Below are 18939 nucleotides of genomic sequence, written 5' to 3'. Positions count from 1 at the left end.
TCTTCACGTTTGACTGTATTTTATTATTAAAGCCATTAAAACTGAACCATGCCCATATGTTTACATCTGAAGCGGAGTTACAGTGGTATCTGAAGGTGGGCAGAGAGGCACTGGAGATGATTATGTGCTTTTTTTTTTCTTTTCTTCTTCTATTATCCCACATGGTGAGGTGAATGATCTGGGGTGGGCAGTAGAGTAGATAGACATTTGCAGCTGCTGGAAGATCTAGTGTAATATAAGATAGGTTTTGAGATCACAATGAACCTGAACGTGGTGAACCAATCAACCAGCATTCACTGCTGCCCACTTTAAAAAGAAAAAAAAAAAAAGGCATTGTATGATATGAGTCACATGTGAGGCATCCGTAGTGACATCGGTGATTAGCAACGGGCGTAGCTCTTCTTCTGCTGATGCGAAAGCCGCTTCGTCGAATATAACCTCTCTCTATCCTTTAAAACTATTGCATGAACACATCTCCGCTTTAGAAAAAAAAAAAAAAAAAATTGTATTTTCGCTTTACAAGTTTTACATCCAGTGGTATAACAAAAAGCCAGCAATGCTATGACAATAAAACAAAACAAAAACTGGAGTATGAAACATTCAAATATATTACACACCTGTTTGGGATGGCCCACCTGGGAGTCTGGCAACCTCCACTTACAACACACTGGATCTGAAGAATGACTCGAAAACCCCTCCCGAAAAACCGGATGAACATAATGCAGAAACATACTTGCAAATACTTTAACATTCACTATATACAGACAAACGTGGCTTTTGCTGGGCCGTCACCACGGTGACCATGATAAGGGGGGGTGGAGGGGGGTCCGTTGCGGGAGCCCAGCTGTCCTGTACATGCAGTGGAGAGGTTCCAGGTACTTAAAGGGGAACGGGGCGGGCTCAAATGCCTATAGACAGCAGCGTCGGACATCACTAAAAGCTACAGTCATACAACATGGATTATAGTAATTTGACCGTCTCCATTTTATGTTTAGGTCAACAAAAGGACAATAAAATCAAATCCCCAGGAGCACCTTCAACTAACACTGACAAAGGAGAAAACTGTTTATATACAAATGCACATTCTTTACAGCTCAGTCCCTCCTGCTGCTGCAGCAGGATCCTCTCTCATACACACACACGTACACACACACACGTACACACACACACGCAGGGGTTTCTGGGAAGAGAGGACCTTCCCTCCCCCCCAAGTTTCCCCTCTCTGCTAACAATGGAAGTGTTGGCGTGAAACTGCTGGACCTCCTGTTCAGTAACGGCCAAAAAAAAAAAAAAAAAAATTATATATTCATCGAACTAAAATAAAAATAATCAGTGCAACATCGTAGGCAGACAAAAAGACACAACAAATAAGACTTTATAGCTTTAAAACGAGAAATGTCTGGAATGAGGCTGTTCTGTAAACTTCTTACTTCCTCTTCTGTTTCTATGAATAAATACACTCACCGTACCTGGTTTGTTTTCTAGTTAACCTCTTTCATATCAGCTATACCTCTTTAAAATGCTCTCTTTCATATTGGAAAAAAAAAAAAGACAAAAATCCTACACAGCTAAATTGAAATGTAAAACCGATGGCGCTAGAACATAGTTACTTTCTCTATAAATAGCTTTTAAATAAATAGACCTGTATCACATTGTCTGGAGGATATCTGTGATGTTCAGCATGGTCGCTGCTGAGGGAGTCCCGGTTCTGCTTGGCCGCTGCACCGTTTCCAGGTTATGACAGTGGATGCAGCTTTATTTTAGCAGAAAGCGGTCGGGGTGGGCAGGGGAAAAAAAAACAAAAAACGATGGGATTCCTCCAACAGTTCCCTCCTGAAATCCCAACACATTTCATCTGATAAGTGCTGCAAGTCCTCGTCGGCTCTGTTCGTGATTCGGCACGGTGCAAAAATCAAGACCTTTAAAAAGACATTCCCTTATTCCTATCAAACCGAGAGTCCATTCACGTTTCCTTTCCCTAAAAAAATCGCTCCTTTAGGTTTTCCTGCCACACCGAAACATTCCCGATCCGATCATCATTCACAACATCAAAGACACACAACGAAAACAAGATATGAAGTACGGGGAGGGCAGACGGGAGTTTGAAGGGAGAATGCTGCCTCATCACCGAGTTTCACGTTTCCTGGACAGACAGACGAGCTTTTATTTTTGAACTCTCCCCGCTCTGTTTGTGTTTGGCAGCAACACACCGTCCAAAAGGCCCAGGAGAGAAGGTGGGGTTGGGGGGGAAAGTAGTAGCAGTAGTGAAAAAGGGCAGGAGTGATGACGATGCCCCGTAACTGCATGCTTGTCTTGTCTAATTCTCCAGTCTTAAATTAGCAAAGGAGAGGTGGTCCGCAAAAACAAGAGAAAACCGAAATGAACCGCATCGCTCAAAATTCCAGCGCCAAAGGGGGAGGGGATCAATACTTCCAAAAAGCTTCGTTTTCCACTCTTAGCTTCCCTCCCAGCCCCTCCGTTTTGTCTTCGTCCGCCACTTCCTTCTCTACACCAGCTGGTAGCCTGAGCCAGACGTCTGGTCGTAGTCTATTGTGTACTGAGTGGTCCAGTCCACAGTCACGGGCCGGATCAGGCCACAGCAGCGGATCTCGAAGAAATCTATGAGATTTCTGAAGCAGCCGTGGCTAGAGGGGGTCACAAAGAGAATGTCGCAATGGCCTAGTTAGCTTAAGATAGAACAGAATAATCAGCATGCAGCTGGAAAATAGTATTAGAGCACTTGCTTAAAACTAAAAGAAAGTGGCCCAACAACTGAACCCTGTGGCACACCTCCCCAGATGATATAAAAGAAAGAACATGACTTACTTGAATGGGCTCTCGATGGACGTGGCCGTAACCTTAAAGTGCTTGTATCTGCGAGCGTTCATCCGCTCGTTTGTGGTGATTCCAAGAGCCGCGATCTGCAGTCCACAGAGAGACATGGTCAGCTGACATTTCAGAGAAACACCAAACCCGTGTCCACTTCCATCGAGATGAAGCTGTACCTGGTAGAGCTGACACATGATCAGCACAGCCACCCACATGAAGTGGAAGACGCTGTTGAGGAACATCCAGAAGATCCAAGGCGAGCAAGAGGCAATCTGGGTCAGGTAGAGCCAGAAGCCATCCTTGGCATAACTGGTGGCGCAGTGCACCTTCCAGTCTGGTGGACGGGATCAGAAAGACAGGAGATAGAAGGACGTTTGAAATTAGGCATCCTGGGGATTTTATGCAGATAAAACAAAAAGTGTGCAGAGCTTACAGGAGATGCAGCCATATATCATCCAGCAGATCATACAAAGCAGAAAGAAGAGATAGCCCATGAAGTAGCGGTGATTCCCACTTCCTGTAAAGCACAAAACATTTGTCTTCATTTGTCTATATGTTTATTGATTGTTTATTCCTCCTACGGTACAAGTCGGTGCGGTTTGGTATGGTATGTTGTCCATGTTCTTAACAGAAGTGGCCAATTATACCACACCATTTCTGGTCCACCTTTAGTTGTAGGTCAATAGGACAATGGTTAGGAAAGGTTAGACTGGAACTACTGGCATCACTCAACACTGTCCATTGATTGAGAGACCAAATGTTTACAGAAACACTAAAGAAATCAAAGATAATTTCACAGATAAAGATATGGTTAAAGAATTTGAATGACAGGAAGTAATAATACTACCAATAGAACAGGATTGTTTCTGATCACTGTCAATATCATTGTTCCAAAATTGCAAGCAACTACCAAAACCACAATTATTTTTAATAATATTCAATGATCCCATAAGGTGAGGCGAGTGTAACACATGATGCTGCGTTATATCTCTGAAGAAGTTTTTAAAACAGGTTCTGATTACACAGATGGACCTGCTGTTGGTTCAGACAGTTTCCTCACTTTTAAACTATCATCCTGACCACAAGGTTAGAAAAAGGAAGTGTTCAAAGCCCCTCCTGCATAACTTCCTTTCACTATGGTCTCCAATTTGTTTTACAGACAACAATGACTCAGGTTTGCTTGTTTTTCCCTCCATTCTTTACATTGTTGGGTTTCTGTGGTCAATTGTAGCCAGTTTTCCCTTTTCCAGGATGTTTGCTTTAAGCCACCAGGGCCTGATGGAATACCACGAATGTTCAGATGCATGCTGGCTCTTAAAGAGTTAAGATGCTTACATCAGCTTCTCAATCTTGGATGTGGAACAAATCCTTGTAGCCGACTTACCCACACAGTTCCCCACCCAGGGACAGTGGTGGTCAAACTTGGCGATGCAGCGGTTGCACACGGCACAGTGTTTGGACCGGATGGGCTTCCGTATCTGAAAAAAAAAACACAACCAGATGAGATCTGCTTTCTTTTCTTAAGACCTGCAGGACAGAACAGCTTTCAAGGAGGAGCTTACCAAGCAGGTGCTGCAGAATATGCTTAGATCCAAGTTGCCTGTCTCAGCTAACTCCACAATTGTCTGAAGAAGAAGAAGAAAAGCTGAAAAGAAAATATTTACTCTATGGTCTACACTATACATTAGCAAGGATCACATTACGGTCTTGGACAAGGAAGAGGCACAAATCAGAATATTGTGGGCAATTTCTTCATCATCTTACATAAGCAATTAGCAATTTGTGCATCTACAAGAATTTAAAGCCTCGTTTCAATTCTGGATTGTCAAATGATCATGTTCCATGACAATCACAGGCAGAAAGCCACACAAGGCAAAACAATACAAGATTGCCATACTTCATTTAGACTTCCTGTTATCTAGTGAGAGTTTTGGCCTTTCTTATAGCCTACATGAACTGCGCAGTTCAAACTAGGCTATATTTTGCTTTCCTCATTCACAGGTTGTAGAATCTGGGGCCTGGTAAGAGACAGAGACCCTTCTCTCCTCTAATGCTTTGTGATAATGAGGGACAAAGAGGCCTAAAGCAGCAGGGCAGAAAATCTGAAACGTTATGCAACACTGCATTGCAACACGGAGAAAAATTCAAACTATAGCAGAGAGATTGGTGTTATATAATCACAGTGATTATGAAGCTGGAAGGGTGAGATACCTTTTTCTTCTGCTCCTCTGATGCCTTAATGATTCCAGGATCAGACTTCCAGGATTTGCCAAAGTTGTAGAACAAAGCCAGGGTGTTGACCAGGAACGGCATATGGACCGTGGCAAATGGAAGGTGTGCAGAGGGGTCAAGGCAGATATTGACAATATGGCTTTATTTGTTTTTTTTTTAATTCTCTATGATTTTTACAGTGAACTGACTCATGAGAACACCGAACTACTAATGTAAAATTGACTCAGTCGGTTTTACAATGGCCACGATTTATTCGTTTCTCTTGACTGAACCTATACGGTATTGTGACTTTAAAACGTACTTTTGCCACCAAAAATGGCCTTTAGCTATTGTCAAAGGCTTATTTTAACAATTAAAAAGTAATGATGCTAATGAAAATGCAGTTAACTGTTTCTCAATGACATGCTGAACTGTGTGAGGATGTTCAGTGAATACTAGAGGTGCACTGATAAATCAATGCCAACTTCAGTCTGGACATGTGCAGTCAACAACAGTCCCCCCCCCCAACTGCTCACGATGCTCAGATGGAGACACTCGGGTCTCCTCTCTCACAAACATTCCCAGTTAAACTGGAGGCACTGATGTATCCTGCACCAGCTCGCCCCAACTCCCCTGCCGAGAATTCATTTAGAAGCTATAAATTATGACTCATCCCACTACGGGAAAGAAACTTCTCCAGCTCCGTCAACAACTGGGATTTGTTTGCACAAGCTAGGATATGGAGTGAACGATGCCTGGACGTAGAAAGCCTGCGTCTGACGCTGTCAAGGCAGCCAGTCACTGACGTTACTCTAACCGAGGCGAAGGATGATGATCAGTTACTGCACTGTCAGCTATAACTGACTTGACGGTGAGTCAGCTGGATCCCACAGGAAAGCAGCCGGTAGACACTCAGGACAACGCCTTTGTGTGACAGACTTCTAAAGAAACATGCAGATGCGCAAACTGAATCACAATTATGAATCAACGATTCATATAAAACCAAAAGATTTCTGTGACGCTGCAGACATGAAAGGAAAACAGGAGCTTGATGTTATGAGGATGTGTCACCGTCTACCTGCTGTGTGAAAGAAGGCCCGAACTCGTCACCTTCAGATTGAAACATCCAGTTTAAGCAGAATTTGATTAGCCAAAGACTTTCTGGAGGGAAGTTTTTTCACCCGTTGAGATAAAAATCAAAGGTAAATATTGCTAATTGAAAATCGCATTTGATTAACTAAACAGCAGATATTTTTCTGGCATCTGGATGACTACTTCCTGTTGGACCATATGGCACTTTAAGGGGGACAACTACTAGATTAACGCCTGCTGGAGCTCACATGGCTATTTCTAATTACGTCTAAACTCTAGTTAAATGTTGACAAAATGATCTAGAACTTGGTGTATGCATCAGCCAGTTTCTTCATGTGACTGAACAGAACAGAGTAATATGCTAAGTGCTAATCTCTCAGTGAGGAGCTGTAAGCTAACACTGAAGCCAGCAAGAACCAACGGAACTGAAAGTCTGGGCTTAATAGGAACTCATTTCCACATGAGTAATGATCCGTGTGCAAGCGCTACGCCATGACCGACTTTCTCTCTTTACTGTCGACTGCACGTGTGCAAACATGTCTGCTCGAGAGCGTTTAAGCAACTCTAATAGATGTAATGTTAACGCACCGTTGACATGGCAAACATTCGCTTGTCTTCTTAGATCAGCTCAGGTCAACAGAGCAGTCGGCTCCCTCCCATGTTAAAGAAGCAATGAGGTGTAAAGAGAATGTTTCCCACAGCATTGATTCCCTTATCTCACCTGGTGTAATTAGAAGCTAGTGAACAGAAAGGCTAAAACTCGAGTACTGATCTGCTGTGGCCCGTTGCTGTGAGAACCGAACCCATGCTGCGCTCGGAGCACCGGTGTCAAGGATATCATTCCAGAACCAGTAAAACCAGGTGGAGTACATCCAGAACTTGGTCGCCAGGTAGATTCCCAGAGGCAGAGCGCTGTGCATGGAGTGGTCAAAGAAAGCCCTGCAGGGGGGAAAAATGGTTGGCCGTTAGCAGCAGCTTAGCTCTGATTGGACCAGAGCATGTTGGAGTTTTCTAAGTTTTTCACTTCCAAGTAAGTGCGTGCATGCGATAAGGATGATAAAAGAGGTTCCTTTATGCTCCTAAAAAGTTAACTTTAAACTAAAGTGTGGAATTTATTTTAATTTTACATTTTTTTTAAGCTGGGACATACTTGGAGAGGAACTGCACGGCGACCCAGACGCCAGCGTACATGATGCCCTTGATCAGCCAAGAGTCGACGTCCAGGTCAGCGATGAAACCCACCAGCCAGATGACGACGAATGGAGTTCCCAGCATCACTTTCTGCCTGAACTCCTGATTTACAAAGGAAAACACAAACATTTTAAACAAACCAAACCAAGTTGTAAAGTAAAAGTATCAACATTAATGGAAATGAGTTTGTTTCCAGCCTGACAGCAACGTCCAGCAATGTTGACCACAAATGAGCTGAGACACATGTCCAGATTGTACCATATAAATATGAGCTGAAGGCAACTAAACTTAGTGACAGAAAGACTCTTTCAAAGATAAAAATCTGCTTTAAACAGCAAAGTCAGCATATAGTCTTGTTATTTATTGCATGAGTACAGAGTGAGTCTAGATTTTAGCGAAACTAAATGCAGTAAACGGAAAAAATTGGGAGATATTTGCAGCGCTTCTACCTGTCCTCTGTGACGACTCGACAACAACACTGGTTTCTCCAACTGTGGGTGACTGGCTGATATTTGAGTGTGAAATCGAACTCATCTACTTCTGCAAAGGTCTGAAAATCTATCACTCTGACAAAAACCAGAGAAAAGTCCTCAGTTTTTAAATATATTTTCAAAAAAATCTGTTTTTGGCCCCAATAAATTACAGGATCAGAGATCCGCTCATGAACTAGGATAAAACTGAAAGTTTTCTGTATCTTTTTTCTGTTAATTTAATATGTTAATAAAAACTTCAGTCTGTAGAAACATCATTTAATTCCTTGTAGTTTGATGCAATCTTTTTAGTTTAATTCAATAAAAAAAGAAAAAAAGCAGTTAGGCTGTTAAAAAATTAGTCCAAAACACAAACTCTTTTTAATCAGACTTTTTGAGTTTTCATTATTATCAATAACATACCACAGAAGCCATTTCTCTAGAATACACAGAAGTTGCTGTTCTACAATAATACACTGCTCTATCACAACTAAATATGACAGGAACATTCAGCAGTCTCAACCTGGAATCATTTATTAAGACATAAAAGAAATTTAATGAATCAGTTCTGGGACTACTGTAGTTATCACATTACTGATAACTACCGTAATGTGAATGTAGCTAAAAGCCAGGCGCGTTGCAGGAATCTAAAACTACTAAAGCAAATTTATGCGGATAATGGAAAGCGAGCTAATTTACCTTCATGAGCTAACATTCCAACAGGTAAGCAGGGAGACAAATCATTTCAGGAGAATTAATAAAGATAATAGTTGAAGCTTTGAGAGACAGTCTGGGGTGTGTTCTAGGCTCGTCCGTCCATTCATGTTAAGTTTAATGATCAAACATCAAATTCAGGCATGTTTAAGCGCTGCTATAGGATTTGCTCCGTAATAAAACAAATGGAAGGAACCACCCAAGGTGATCCGAACAAAGACAACAGACTGGGACACTCCTGGCTGTTCTGTTCTGACTTCCTTTAGAAGCCTTTCTGAAAGGAGATGTTTCTGGACAACAGGAAGCAGCTGTCTGACCAGCCTGGGATGACGGTAAATATCTCTGAATATTGTCATCCCAGCGGCCGTGTTCACTCTTAATCAGAGATTATTGAGGCTTCTGATAAACGGAACAGCTACAATAAAATGTGTACCTTGTCCATCTTCAGTCTTTTCAGATATGACGGGCTGTCGTAACCTTTGGCCTGCCGCGCTTCCTGTAAGTGATTGATCATCCAGACATTCTTCCTTTGCTTGGCGAGGTCCAGAGGTGTTTCGCCCTGAAGGTGGGAGAAAGAGCAGTCAGTACAGAACATGGTTCTGGTTCAGGGCTGAATGGTCCAGGAAGAGTCATTATTCTGTCAAGTAAAGTATTTTGCTCACAGGAATATGTTATTACCTAAATATTGGGGGCAGGAGGAGAATTGTGGCGTTTAAATAACCTAAAATTATTAAAAAATGTAATTTAAGTCCATGATTAGATATCCAAACTTTCCATTCCACACAGAGGAATATATTACAAGCACTTATTTCTGATTATTTTGACTATTAAGCTAATCGAAAACACCTAATTTTGTTTCTTAAAAAATGTAAACTTCGCGTTTAAAAAAACAGTCTATGTAGGGTGGGCTTAACCAAAGTCTACGCCTCAAGAATTCTCTCCTAGTTCCTGAATGACCTTCTGAGTCAGCGGCTATCTTGTTGTTTTTCACCGCACTTTTTCCTTCCACTAAACATCTAATTGAAAATGCATGGAATCCAACATTTTAACAACCTGTAGTCAATTTCTGCATAAAATATATATTTTTTTTTCTTCCAAATTAGTCTTACACTGTTATTTTCTCAGAAAGTTAGGGTTCATATTAGCTGAAATAAATCAGAATGTAATGACTTTTGTCCATTTAATTCCTGAACTGAATGAATTTCTTGATAAATTTTACACTGACAGCTGTGTAAACGAAGGGGAACGCATCACCTTGATGTTCTGCGCGTCGACGTTGGCGTTGGCGTCCAGCAGCAGGCTGATGACGGTGGTGTTGCCGGCCAGCACGGCCCAGTGCAGCGCCGTATTCTTGTGATACTTGTCGCCCAGATTGACCGACACGTTAAAGGTCAGCAGCAGCCGGGTGGGATCGACGCTGGAACGAAGGGAAGAGAATAGGGTCAATAATAGAAGAAATCCTACCTGGTAAAGATGGTCATCTATGTAGTGTTTTCTGAAAACTACAAGTGTTGTAGCTTAGCTGGGCTTTTACGTGCCGAATTGTATTGTTTTTTTACGTTCCGAATGGTTTTCCCACTGTGATAATGTACAGTAATGTCACAAAAACACGCCACTGTACAAACATACACACCTGTGTGTCCTGTAAGCTGCCCACATGAGAGGAGTCATGCCGTTCTGATCCATCATATCCACATCCTGCCACAAAAAAAATAGAATCACTGGAAGAGGATGCAGAATAACAGGCTGAAAAGTGAAGCAATGGGCGCCCCCTGATGGAGAACACTGGTAAAAAAATTATTTAAAGAAATACTTTTTTTTTTCCTTTCCTGAAAAAAAATATGCATCATATTTTATACAAGATTATTTCAAATAACGTCTGTGTCTGCCTTCACATTTATTGTTAAACCACTGATTCATTTGTTATAAAGATGCAGCACCTTGTTGTTTTCCATCATCCTTTATTTGCAGTTGCACAGGAGACGACGTCACACTGTGTGTATTAAGAGGTTTATATTTTTCATGCTCTGATGTAAAAACAGATTTCAGCTATTACTTTTCAAAAAAGGAAAACACAATTACAGAGTTGATATTTTAAACCAGGGTTTAAAATGGGCTTTTTAATGGCTAATATTAGCATCAGAATTGCTAGCACAGTTAGCACTATTAGCAGCAGGTTCTGCATGTTTTTGCAGCTACATTTCCTACTTCAGAATGTTTCAAGTTGCCTGTTATTTACTGCACTCTGAATGATCACGTTTGTAGATAATATTTTTCCTTTGAATAGACCAAAAATGTATAAGAAGATAAATCTGCACGCATTTTTATTAGTTTACACTAAACTGAACCATTTTTGAGTCTTCTTTTCTCAGTAGCAGGAGTGTTCTTGCCAAAGGCATCTAGCAGTACTTATGTATGGTGCAACTGCTAATTGGACCACAGTTATTTTTAAGAGTTTGTGATGGGTCAATCACTGATCATGAAGTCAGTCAGATTGGTAAGTAGTTGTTTCTTTGTTCTTCCTACCTGTCCTTTGGCGATGAGGTATGCCACAATAGAAGTGTGGCCGAACTGGGCGGCCAGATGAACACAACTGCAACCTTCCCCGTCGATCAAAGACGGGTCTGCACCATACTTCATGAGCTGCACCACCATGGACAGATGGCCTTGTCTGTAGGACAAAGAAATGTACAAGACTTTAAAACGCATGCAGATAATTCTTCTACACAATCCACTGATAGGAGGGCAGAAAAATGTCACATACTTGTGACCAGCATGTGACAAACTAATGTATCAGTTGTGGCATTAGGATGATGCAACGTTAGGAGTTTGGGTTTAAACCTGTCTGCCCAGTGAGAGTCCAACTGGTGTTGGAAATGCTCTATCATACACCAGACCATAAAATAGTGCACAACTATTGTGCTGTATCACTCAGTGGAGACAAAGGATCATGACAGAGACGTAAAACAGAAACCTGAACAAAACTGAAATTCTTAGGGTACTTTTGTGGCTCCTGGCAGCAGTTGTGTGCTTCTTGCATAGCGTATGTCTTTCTAGCTAGATAGCAAGCAGCTTGTTGCCTGATTGAAAAGTCCCACAAGAAAAAAAAAAAAACATACAGAACATATGAGATGAAATAGTGGTGACATGACAAAAATTCAAGACCTGTGATTAGTGTATTTAAGGCCAACTTGCATTTTCTTTAATGCATTCAAGACATTCTAAGGCCTTAATTTTAAATTAATTAATTTAAGACTTTAAAAAAAAAAAAAAAAAAACGTTCCCGAACAGTTGTTAGGGGCTTTTGAAAGGTCACTGGCAGCTGGTGTTGGTGGCAAGGGGGTGAAACCGGACCCTTCGGTGTCTAAAGCTGTGATAGTGCAGATGTCTGGTGTTGAATGGATACATCAATAATTCAGGAAGAGGGAATGCAATGCCACCTGTGTGCTTTGGGTGCAACGCGTGTGACCTTCCACACAATGAGGACTCGGTGGATATTACAGAAAGAAACAAGGAAGGAAGTGATTTTAGTGCATGAAGACATGATTTTATAGTCCTAATAGCGACGAAAATAAGTAAAAAATTTATGATTTAGAAACTGGCATCAGTTTCTAAATCCTTACCTTTTTATATAAGATAATTAAGTTTTGGACATATTTTAATATTTCAACTTCATTCCTTAAAATGTATGAATTTACAACATACATACCTGAAAAGGGAAATATAACAAACAGAAAGACTTCTGACACCAACTTTTATTTCTATGTGTTGGAAAACATTAACCTTAAAGGGCAGCACTGGTTAGCAGTGTTGAGGTATTCCAAGGTTTTAACTGTCCTTTTTCCATAACCAATAAAATTTCCCGTCAAACCTTTATTGCAGTATAAAGTCCTTTTAACAGGATGCCAGAGGATATGCTGCGGTGACCACACTATTGTCAAAGCATCCAGAAACAAAGTGCTGGCCCTTCCCTTACATCAGGCGTCGGCAACCTTTTCAGTTCAAAGATACCTTTTATGCTAGCACAATAAAATACAATATGTCTAGAACCACAAAATCATCTTAACCCTCTAGAAACAGTCCTAGAAAACAGAGTGGAGAACCTCAAGCTGCCTGTTTGATTGGGCTGACCTCATCAATTTGACAATCTAGAAACTACTTCTACAAATGAGGTAGACGTAGGAAGTACCTATGAGTCCTGCCATGGGAACATTTATTAAAGTCTAATTTACTTTTTATAGTGAATTTAAGGAATTGTAAGGCCTTAATTTTATATATTTTTAAGTATCCTTTTAACTCATTAGTAATCAATGTGTGTCATCCCGTCTCCAGGTTATTTATCTCTAGAATATCCAAACTAACCGGAGTTACAAAATAGGTGGAATAATGGCGTTAAATAATAAATTGTTTTGTTTTGTTCCTCTTTGAGAATTATCTCAACCTCAGTCAAACTGGATGGGATTTGTCAAGTACAGGAGACTCAACCACAAGAAGTAAATTTCAGTTTTAAGACGTGTGAATCACAGGACAATTCTTTGGTTCTTAAATATCCATGTTCTTGTCCTGCTACAGTAAAAATAAAATCCAGTGTGTTTAAACTCAATCATACGAAGTGATTTAATGTAGACAGGTTAGATCAGGGAGATGTGTGTCACCTTGTGGCCCAGTGCAAAGGTGTAGAGTTGAGGTCTCCACCCAGCTGGTCAACTATGGCCCCCTTTGATATATAGTACCTGCACACAAACACAACACACTGTGTGAAATATGCCACTTTGTCTATTTTCTCATCTTACCAGTGTTTCAACTCTATAAACAGAGAAAACAACAAGTGTAGCTTATTCCTCTCACAGGAAATTACACCTAAGCTATTGCATGCACAAGATGTTCTGCTCCGACTTACTTCACCAAGTCTATCCTGTTGTTGATGGCGGCCCAGTGGAGGAGCGTTACGTTTTCTTTGTCTGGCTGCCGAACGTCAAAGCCCGCCTCCACCAGCTCTCTGCAGCGCTCGAAGATGCCGTACCTGCAGCACAAGCGGGAGCACAATCAGACACTAGTTGGGTTTCTATTGACTATAGAATTGCGCAATTTGACATTTCGAAAACAAATTTGCTTCATGAAAACACGGCAATTTGACATTAAAAACCCCCTCATTTTTCAATAAAATGTTTTGGCGCTGGGATGAGGTGGTTTGTTTGGCCGTATCCAAACTGGTTTACTTCACAAAAATGGAATGGAAATACTTCTTACGCATCACACAAGTCACATGATCGACAACGGGAAGCTACTACCGACGTAAACTCCAAAGAAAAAGACAACAAGAACTAGCTGCAGGATCATGGACTAGCATGTTTTATAACGTGAACAAAGTTATTCACATGTGATTTTATCTGCGTTTCTTTTTTTAATGGAAACACCACAATCTCAACACTATTGGGCTTTTTTTTTCCACCACTCGTGGACTATTGACAAAGTTTTGTGCACCTTTGTAATATGATCAGGTTTAAACGACTCAAATTCATTCATGTGGATAAACCCCACAAGACATTCTGGAAAGTGGTTCCTTACATTAAGAACAAAACAGTTTGTCATTTTCCTCATAATTTCTCATACAAACAAAGTTCCGTCAGTAACGACTACCCTCATTAAGCCACTTGTCAGTGAGAAAGGAGCGGCAGTCAATTTCCCCTGACACAGACAAATCTTGAGCTCACTGTGTGGCTTTGACGATATCCCAGGTGCTGTAGTCATCCACATGGTTTTTCCGGCTGACGTTCTCGCTGTAACCATGGCTGTAGTGACTCTGGGGTTTGATTTCCTGGGAGATCAGAGGAAAAGAGAGAAAAGGGGAAAAAAAGCCATGTTAGGTTGAGAGAGAATCATGGAGGAGACTGTTGAGTGGACCGTGTGTTCAGAAGAAGAGAAGTCAAAAAATGTCATCGCTAAAGATGCTGACTGTTCACAGAGTGGTGTATTAAAGCATATTCAAAGAAAGTTGAGCGGAAGGAAAATCTGCACCATCAACGGGGATAAACACAGTCTTGAGAATTTTACTAAATTATAAATTAACAGTAATTACTGAGACGAACAATAATATTGTTGTTTTTGAGAACATTTTCAAGAAACATATTGATAATAACATAATAATCCGAGTTTGCTCTCTCAAAAGAATTTTCTTTTTTTTTGTAAAGAACATTCAATACTGGAACTGGAAAAAATAGCCAATATAAAAACACAAATTCAAAAACAATGAATAAAATGGAAAGAAAAACCACAACTGAAGCAATAAATAAAACAAATAATCATCTCTCTGAAAACAAAACTGCTTTTCAAAAAATATTAATCATGAGAATGGAAATGGTCAAGCACATTTTAATTTATAACATGACTAATTGCTCATTGTGAAAGGCTTATTCTAGAACTGCAGAAAAAAAAGGCTTGAATGAAAACTTTTTAAACGCAAAATGAGGAATGAGCCAGTTTTTTAAATCCAATTTATCTTCAGAATAATCTATAGATTAATCGATAACTAAAATGATGTTCAGTTGCAGCATACTTTTAAGCGCGACTCTGGTTTTATTTGCAGGGGACGTCTGCGACTGTAAGCCTTCCAACTCATCTGGAGACTCAGTTAAGGGGAACAAATGTCTTTCTGCTTCCTCTGAGCTTCTAGAGCAGAAAGAATCTGTTTTTGCTTTAGCGATTATTATTCAGCCGCTTTCTCAGTTCCTTCCTTCCTGTAGAGAGAAACTCTGAGCTCTTTTTTGATCCACCTTCTGCCCTCCGCCACCTGAAGAGCTGAGGATTGCATTTGTCGCCATGGTGATGTCACCTGGGGGCATTTCTTTTCTTTTCTTTTTTACTTATTTTGATGGTGTTACTTTACGTTACGTTCAGGTTGGAGCATCGTCTTCAAGCTGGGCCTCGGCAGAGAGGCTCGGTGAGGCGTGAGGCTGCTGTTCCCCAGGAGTCCCGGCTCACGTGTTTATGACTAAATACGATTCCTACAACTGTATATCACACTCAGAGTTACTGTAGTCGGGAGAATCAGCATCGGCTGAAGATTCTCACTGAACTTGGCTGCCTCCCGGCCATTGTTTAGCTGCTGCCGGCTGTGGCCATGGCTCACAATCCAATTCAGCCTGAAATTAGTGTCATTTCAGGAGGCTAATTCAATACTGAAGAGCAGCTACAGCGCAGTGATTGGAGGGAGAGAGGGAGAGCGGATGATGAGGATGATTCACAGTAGAAGAATCAAGTGACTGAGCACCGGTCTGCCTTTGTTTTCATTTTATAACCAAGCGGGCTAAACGCTTTCTCGCTCACGTTTAAATTCTTTCTACAGTCACAGAAAGAATTGTTGGAGTGGCTGTTACACTGCAGCAAAAGCAAATGAGGTGGATTAGCACTGGTTGCCAACAATGAATGGTTTCATTCAGGGTGTGGTGCTGTGGACGATCAGCGCAGCAGGATCGTCTCTGCTGCGCTGAAGTTTAGCTGTTAGCATGCTATCAGTCTTCAATCAGAGGCCTCTGCAAATTAGTCACCACACTGACTGCTACTGGCCCATAGCATCATCGTCCACAACGGCTTTTTGTGTGATATGAGTTATGACGACATGTCCTGTCTGGGTAACTGAAATTGATAAAGAATATGTTAGGTTGTTATGGTTCCTTTTCATTTTTCATATGAGAATTAAACACCTTCTCAGAATCCAATTTTCTGAATTCTCCATCCGTTTTTTGTTTTGGTTTTTTTTGCATATTTCCAAACTACAAAAATAAGTATTGACAAGTAGTTTAACATCACTTTTTCTATCGAGATCTGGACTTTAATATGAAATCTTCTATTGGTTTTGAGATGCTATGCAGATTAAAATACGCAACCAAAACATACAGGCATTTACAGTTTAGTTTTCAGTTATTCTGATAAATTTCTTATACAATGAATTCTGGGTTGATAGTTTTACAGTTTTCTCCACTGTTTGTTCAATCAATACCAATAAATTTAAAATAAATCTTTTAACAAATTACTTTGTGAAAACATTACACCATAAAAGCTGACACGGTTTTCTAACAGTGCAAGATAGGAAATAACTCCCAACATCCTGTTGTGCTCTTCCAAAAACAAGAAACATTGGTATCAACAACAGAAAGCATGATCAGAGCATCTGCAACCTATACAGAAAATCTATAGATATTCATAGACATTCACCAGACCTATTACTAATATACAGCTCTAAAATTCAGAAAAACTAACTGGAGCACAGCTACGAATAGTTTATGAAATTGTGTTAAATTACAAATAGAAGCCATAACTAAAATACATCCAGGTATCCAGTTTGTACAAAATGCCAGAAATCATCCATCTGAAGCCATCTTTACTGAGTAAATTAACCCATATGGCAGCATATGGCATGAACGACAAAATGCCACCATGAATCATTTCCAGTGCTCGCTGTCGAAGGCGATACCAGGATCTAAACCGGGCCGCTCGGCCTGCTGGCCACAAACCAAGTAGTGAAACAGGACTGCTGCTAGAAGGGCATGCCAACTACCGCTGAAGGAAACTACAAACAGACACGCTGTGACTGAAATCCCTGCCAAGCAAAAAGAGCAAATAATAAGCAGTGTACAGACAAAGTGATAAAACAGCATCGAGATTTGAGAATTAATACCCATCTGAGGTCAAATATATAAATAACCACCGAAATGTTGTAAGGAGCGAGATTGAAAATAGTTTGAATTTACAACAATTTGTCTTTTTCCAATATGTGCGATATTCGATAAGGGGCTTTGACCGTAAATGATATGAATAAAGTAATAAATTAATCTTTCTGTTGATCACTGGGTTTGTTCAGAACAATCAGAACATTGTACTTGTTGTCAGGTTAAAATATATATGCATGAAATAAATAAAATCAGAAATGGTCAAAATTATATCAGTCACAACATTGTCGCTAATCACATTCACTCTTTCACCAGATCAGTGTTCTCTGCTGACCAGGGCTTCTTCTCAGCAGCACGACAAAGCAAAAACTCTTTTAACAATGCTGCATGTTCTACAGATTTCACTTCACCTTGGCATCCCTGGATCGTGATGGAAAACCAAGGAAGATCCAAGGAGGCCAAACCTCAGAGCTTAACGCCAAACCTCCATAGCTTCACATGGTCTTTGGCAGAGAAGGGAATGTTAAACAGGTGGCCACAATAATGCAAAGCCTCATTATATGCACGCATTTATTTGTGCACTGCGAATTGGAGCTCGCGCGACAGAATCAGACATATTTACAACAGTGTTATCCAAAAGAATAAGTGCTAGTTTTGAGAAATATTAAAACGTATAAATTGTTGCCTAGTAAGTCATTTTGTCTTCCCTTTCCAGCGTGTTTAGTATATCATGGTTTTGCCTAGTCGCTTTGTAGACTACTGTTCATTTGACTGTCATTTCTACATCCCAACCAGCGGTAAAAGCAGCAGCCAGGACTGTCACTTTAGCCACAGAGCTAACCTCCTATGACAAGAAGGATTAACCCTTAACGTTTTCCGTCGCTTCCTTTATTGTTCAGCTTAGCTCGGGGTCACACAAACACACACTTCCCCTCGTAACAACATTTCTCAACGTTAACATCCACACCAACATCTGCCCAGCGGTTGCTGGCTGGGCAGCAAGAGAAGGGGGGCTAGCGTTAGCGATTAGCATCGCTAGGCTAGCTGACACCACCCCCCCCTCACCCGCCTCCATCGGTGGTAATGCAGGGGGCATTCGGAGTTTCCAACAAAGGCGCAGAAAAACAGCGAGCGGCACCGGGACAAACCGGTAGAACCCGTTTTGGGTGTGTTCATAGCACCGTGCGAAGGCGTAGAGCTCCCGGAGCTTACCTCGGGATGGAGAATAGGGACGCAGCCAGCTTCTTTCTCATATTCCTCCATAGCGTCGGCCATCTTGGTGGTGACAGTCGCGGAGCATTGTGGGAAACAAGAAGCGGTTTCGGGGGGGAAAACAAACACGGGGGCAAAGGGGGCTGTCAAAAACAAATTAGATCAGGGCTGCGCCTTGGCAGAGCAGCACTGATTATAACTCTGAATGTGATGCACCCCCTTCCACCTCAGTTTAAGTTAAAGGGAAAGTTTTTATATTTTAAAAGGAGATTGTGTTAAAAAATAATATCAGCAATGGTTCTTTTACCTGTGGCCGAGAGATGTAGATGTCACACTGGGTTTTTACAAGCTTTAATAAATCATTGGATGCTAAGAGCTAGTCACACCCTTTCTGTTTTAGATGTTTTGTTTTAAAATTTGAGGCAAACATTTTTGAAAATTTTAATTTTTCTGTGATGAGGCACCCTGGATGTCATAGAGGAAATAAAAATATCCAGAAACTGCTACTGATGCAGCACTGCAAAGTGCATTTTTGTCGTTAATTTCCATGT

General features: G+C 40.9%; 1 protein-coding gene across 1 annotated transcript; it reads right to left on the bottom strand.

The window, feature by feature from the left end:
* Positions 1–2: 2 nt before the first annotated feature.
* On the bottom strand, positions 3–18478 carry zdhhc17 (zinc finger DHHC-type palmitoyltransferase 17). Its single transcript, XM_055055474.1, has 17 exons — positions 18389–18478; positions 14222–14325; positions 13408–13530; positions 13163–13240; positions 11034–11178; positions 10141–10205; positions 9762–9924; positions 8941–9066; positions 7283–7425; positions 6971–7071; positions 5041–5165; positions 4392–4454; positions 4214–4307; positions 3263–3346; positions 3006–3163; positions 2827–2921; positions 3–2645 (listed from the first exon to the last, which is right to left on the bottom strand). Exons 1-17 carry the CDS (start codon positions 18449–18451, stop codon positions 2507–2509), a joined length of 1869 nt encoding a protein of 622 aa, XP_054911449.1. The 5' UTR covers positions 18452–18478; the 3' UTR covers positions 3–2506.
* Between the last annotated feature and the right edge of the window lie 461 nt (positions 18479–18939).

The sequence above is a fragment of the Poeciliopsis prolifica genome, unplaced genomic scaffold, assembly GCF_027474105.1.
Source record: "Poeciliopsis prolifica strain line A6 unplaced genomic scaffold, Auburn_PproV2 SCAFFOLD042, whole genome shotgun sequence".
NCBI classification, from domain to species: Eukaryota; Metazoa; Chordata; class Actinopteri; order Cyprinodontiformes; family Poeciliidae; genus Poeciliopsis; species Poeciliopsis prolifica.
The sequence above is the reverse complement of the archived record's forward strand: the minus strand, read 5'-3'. Positions and strand labels throughout refer to the sequence as shown.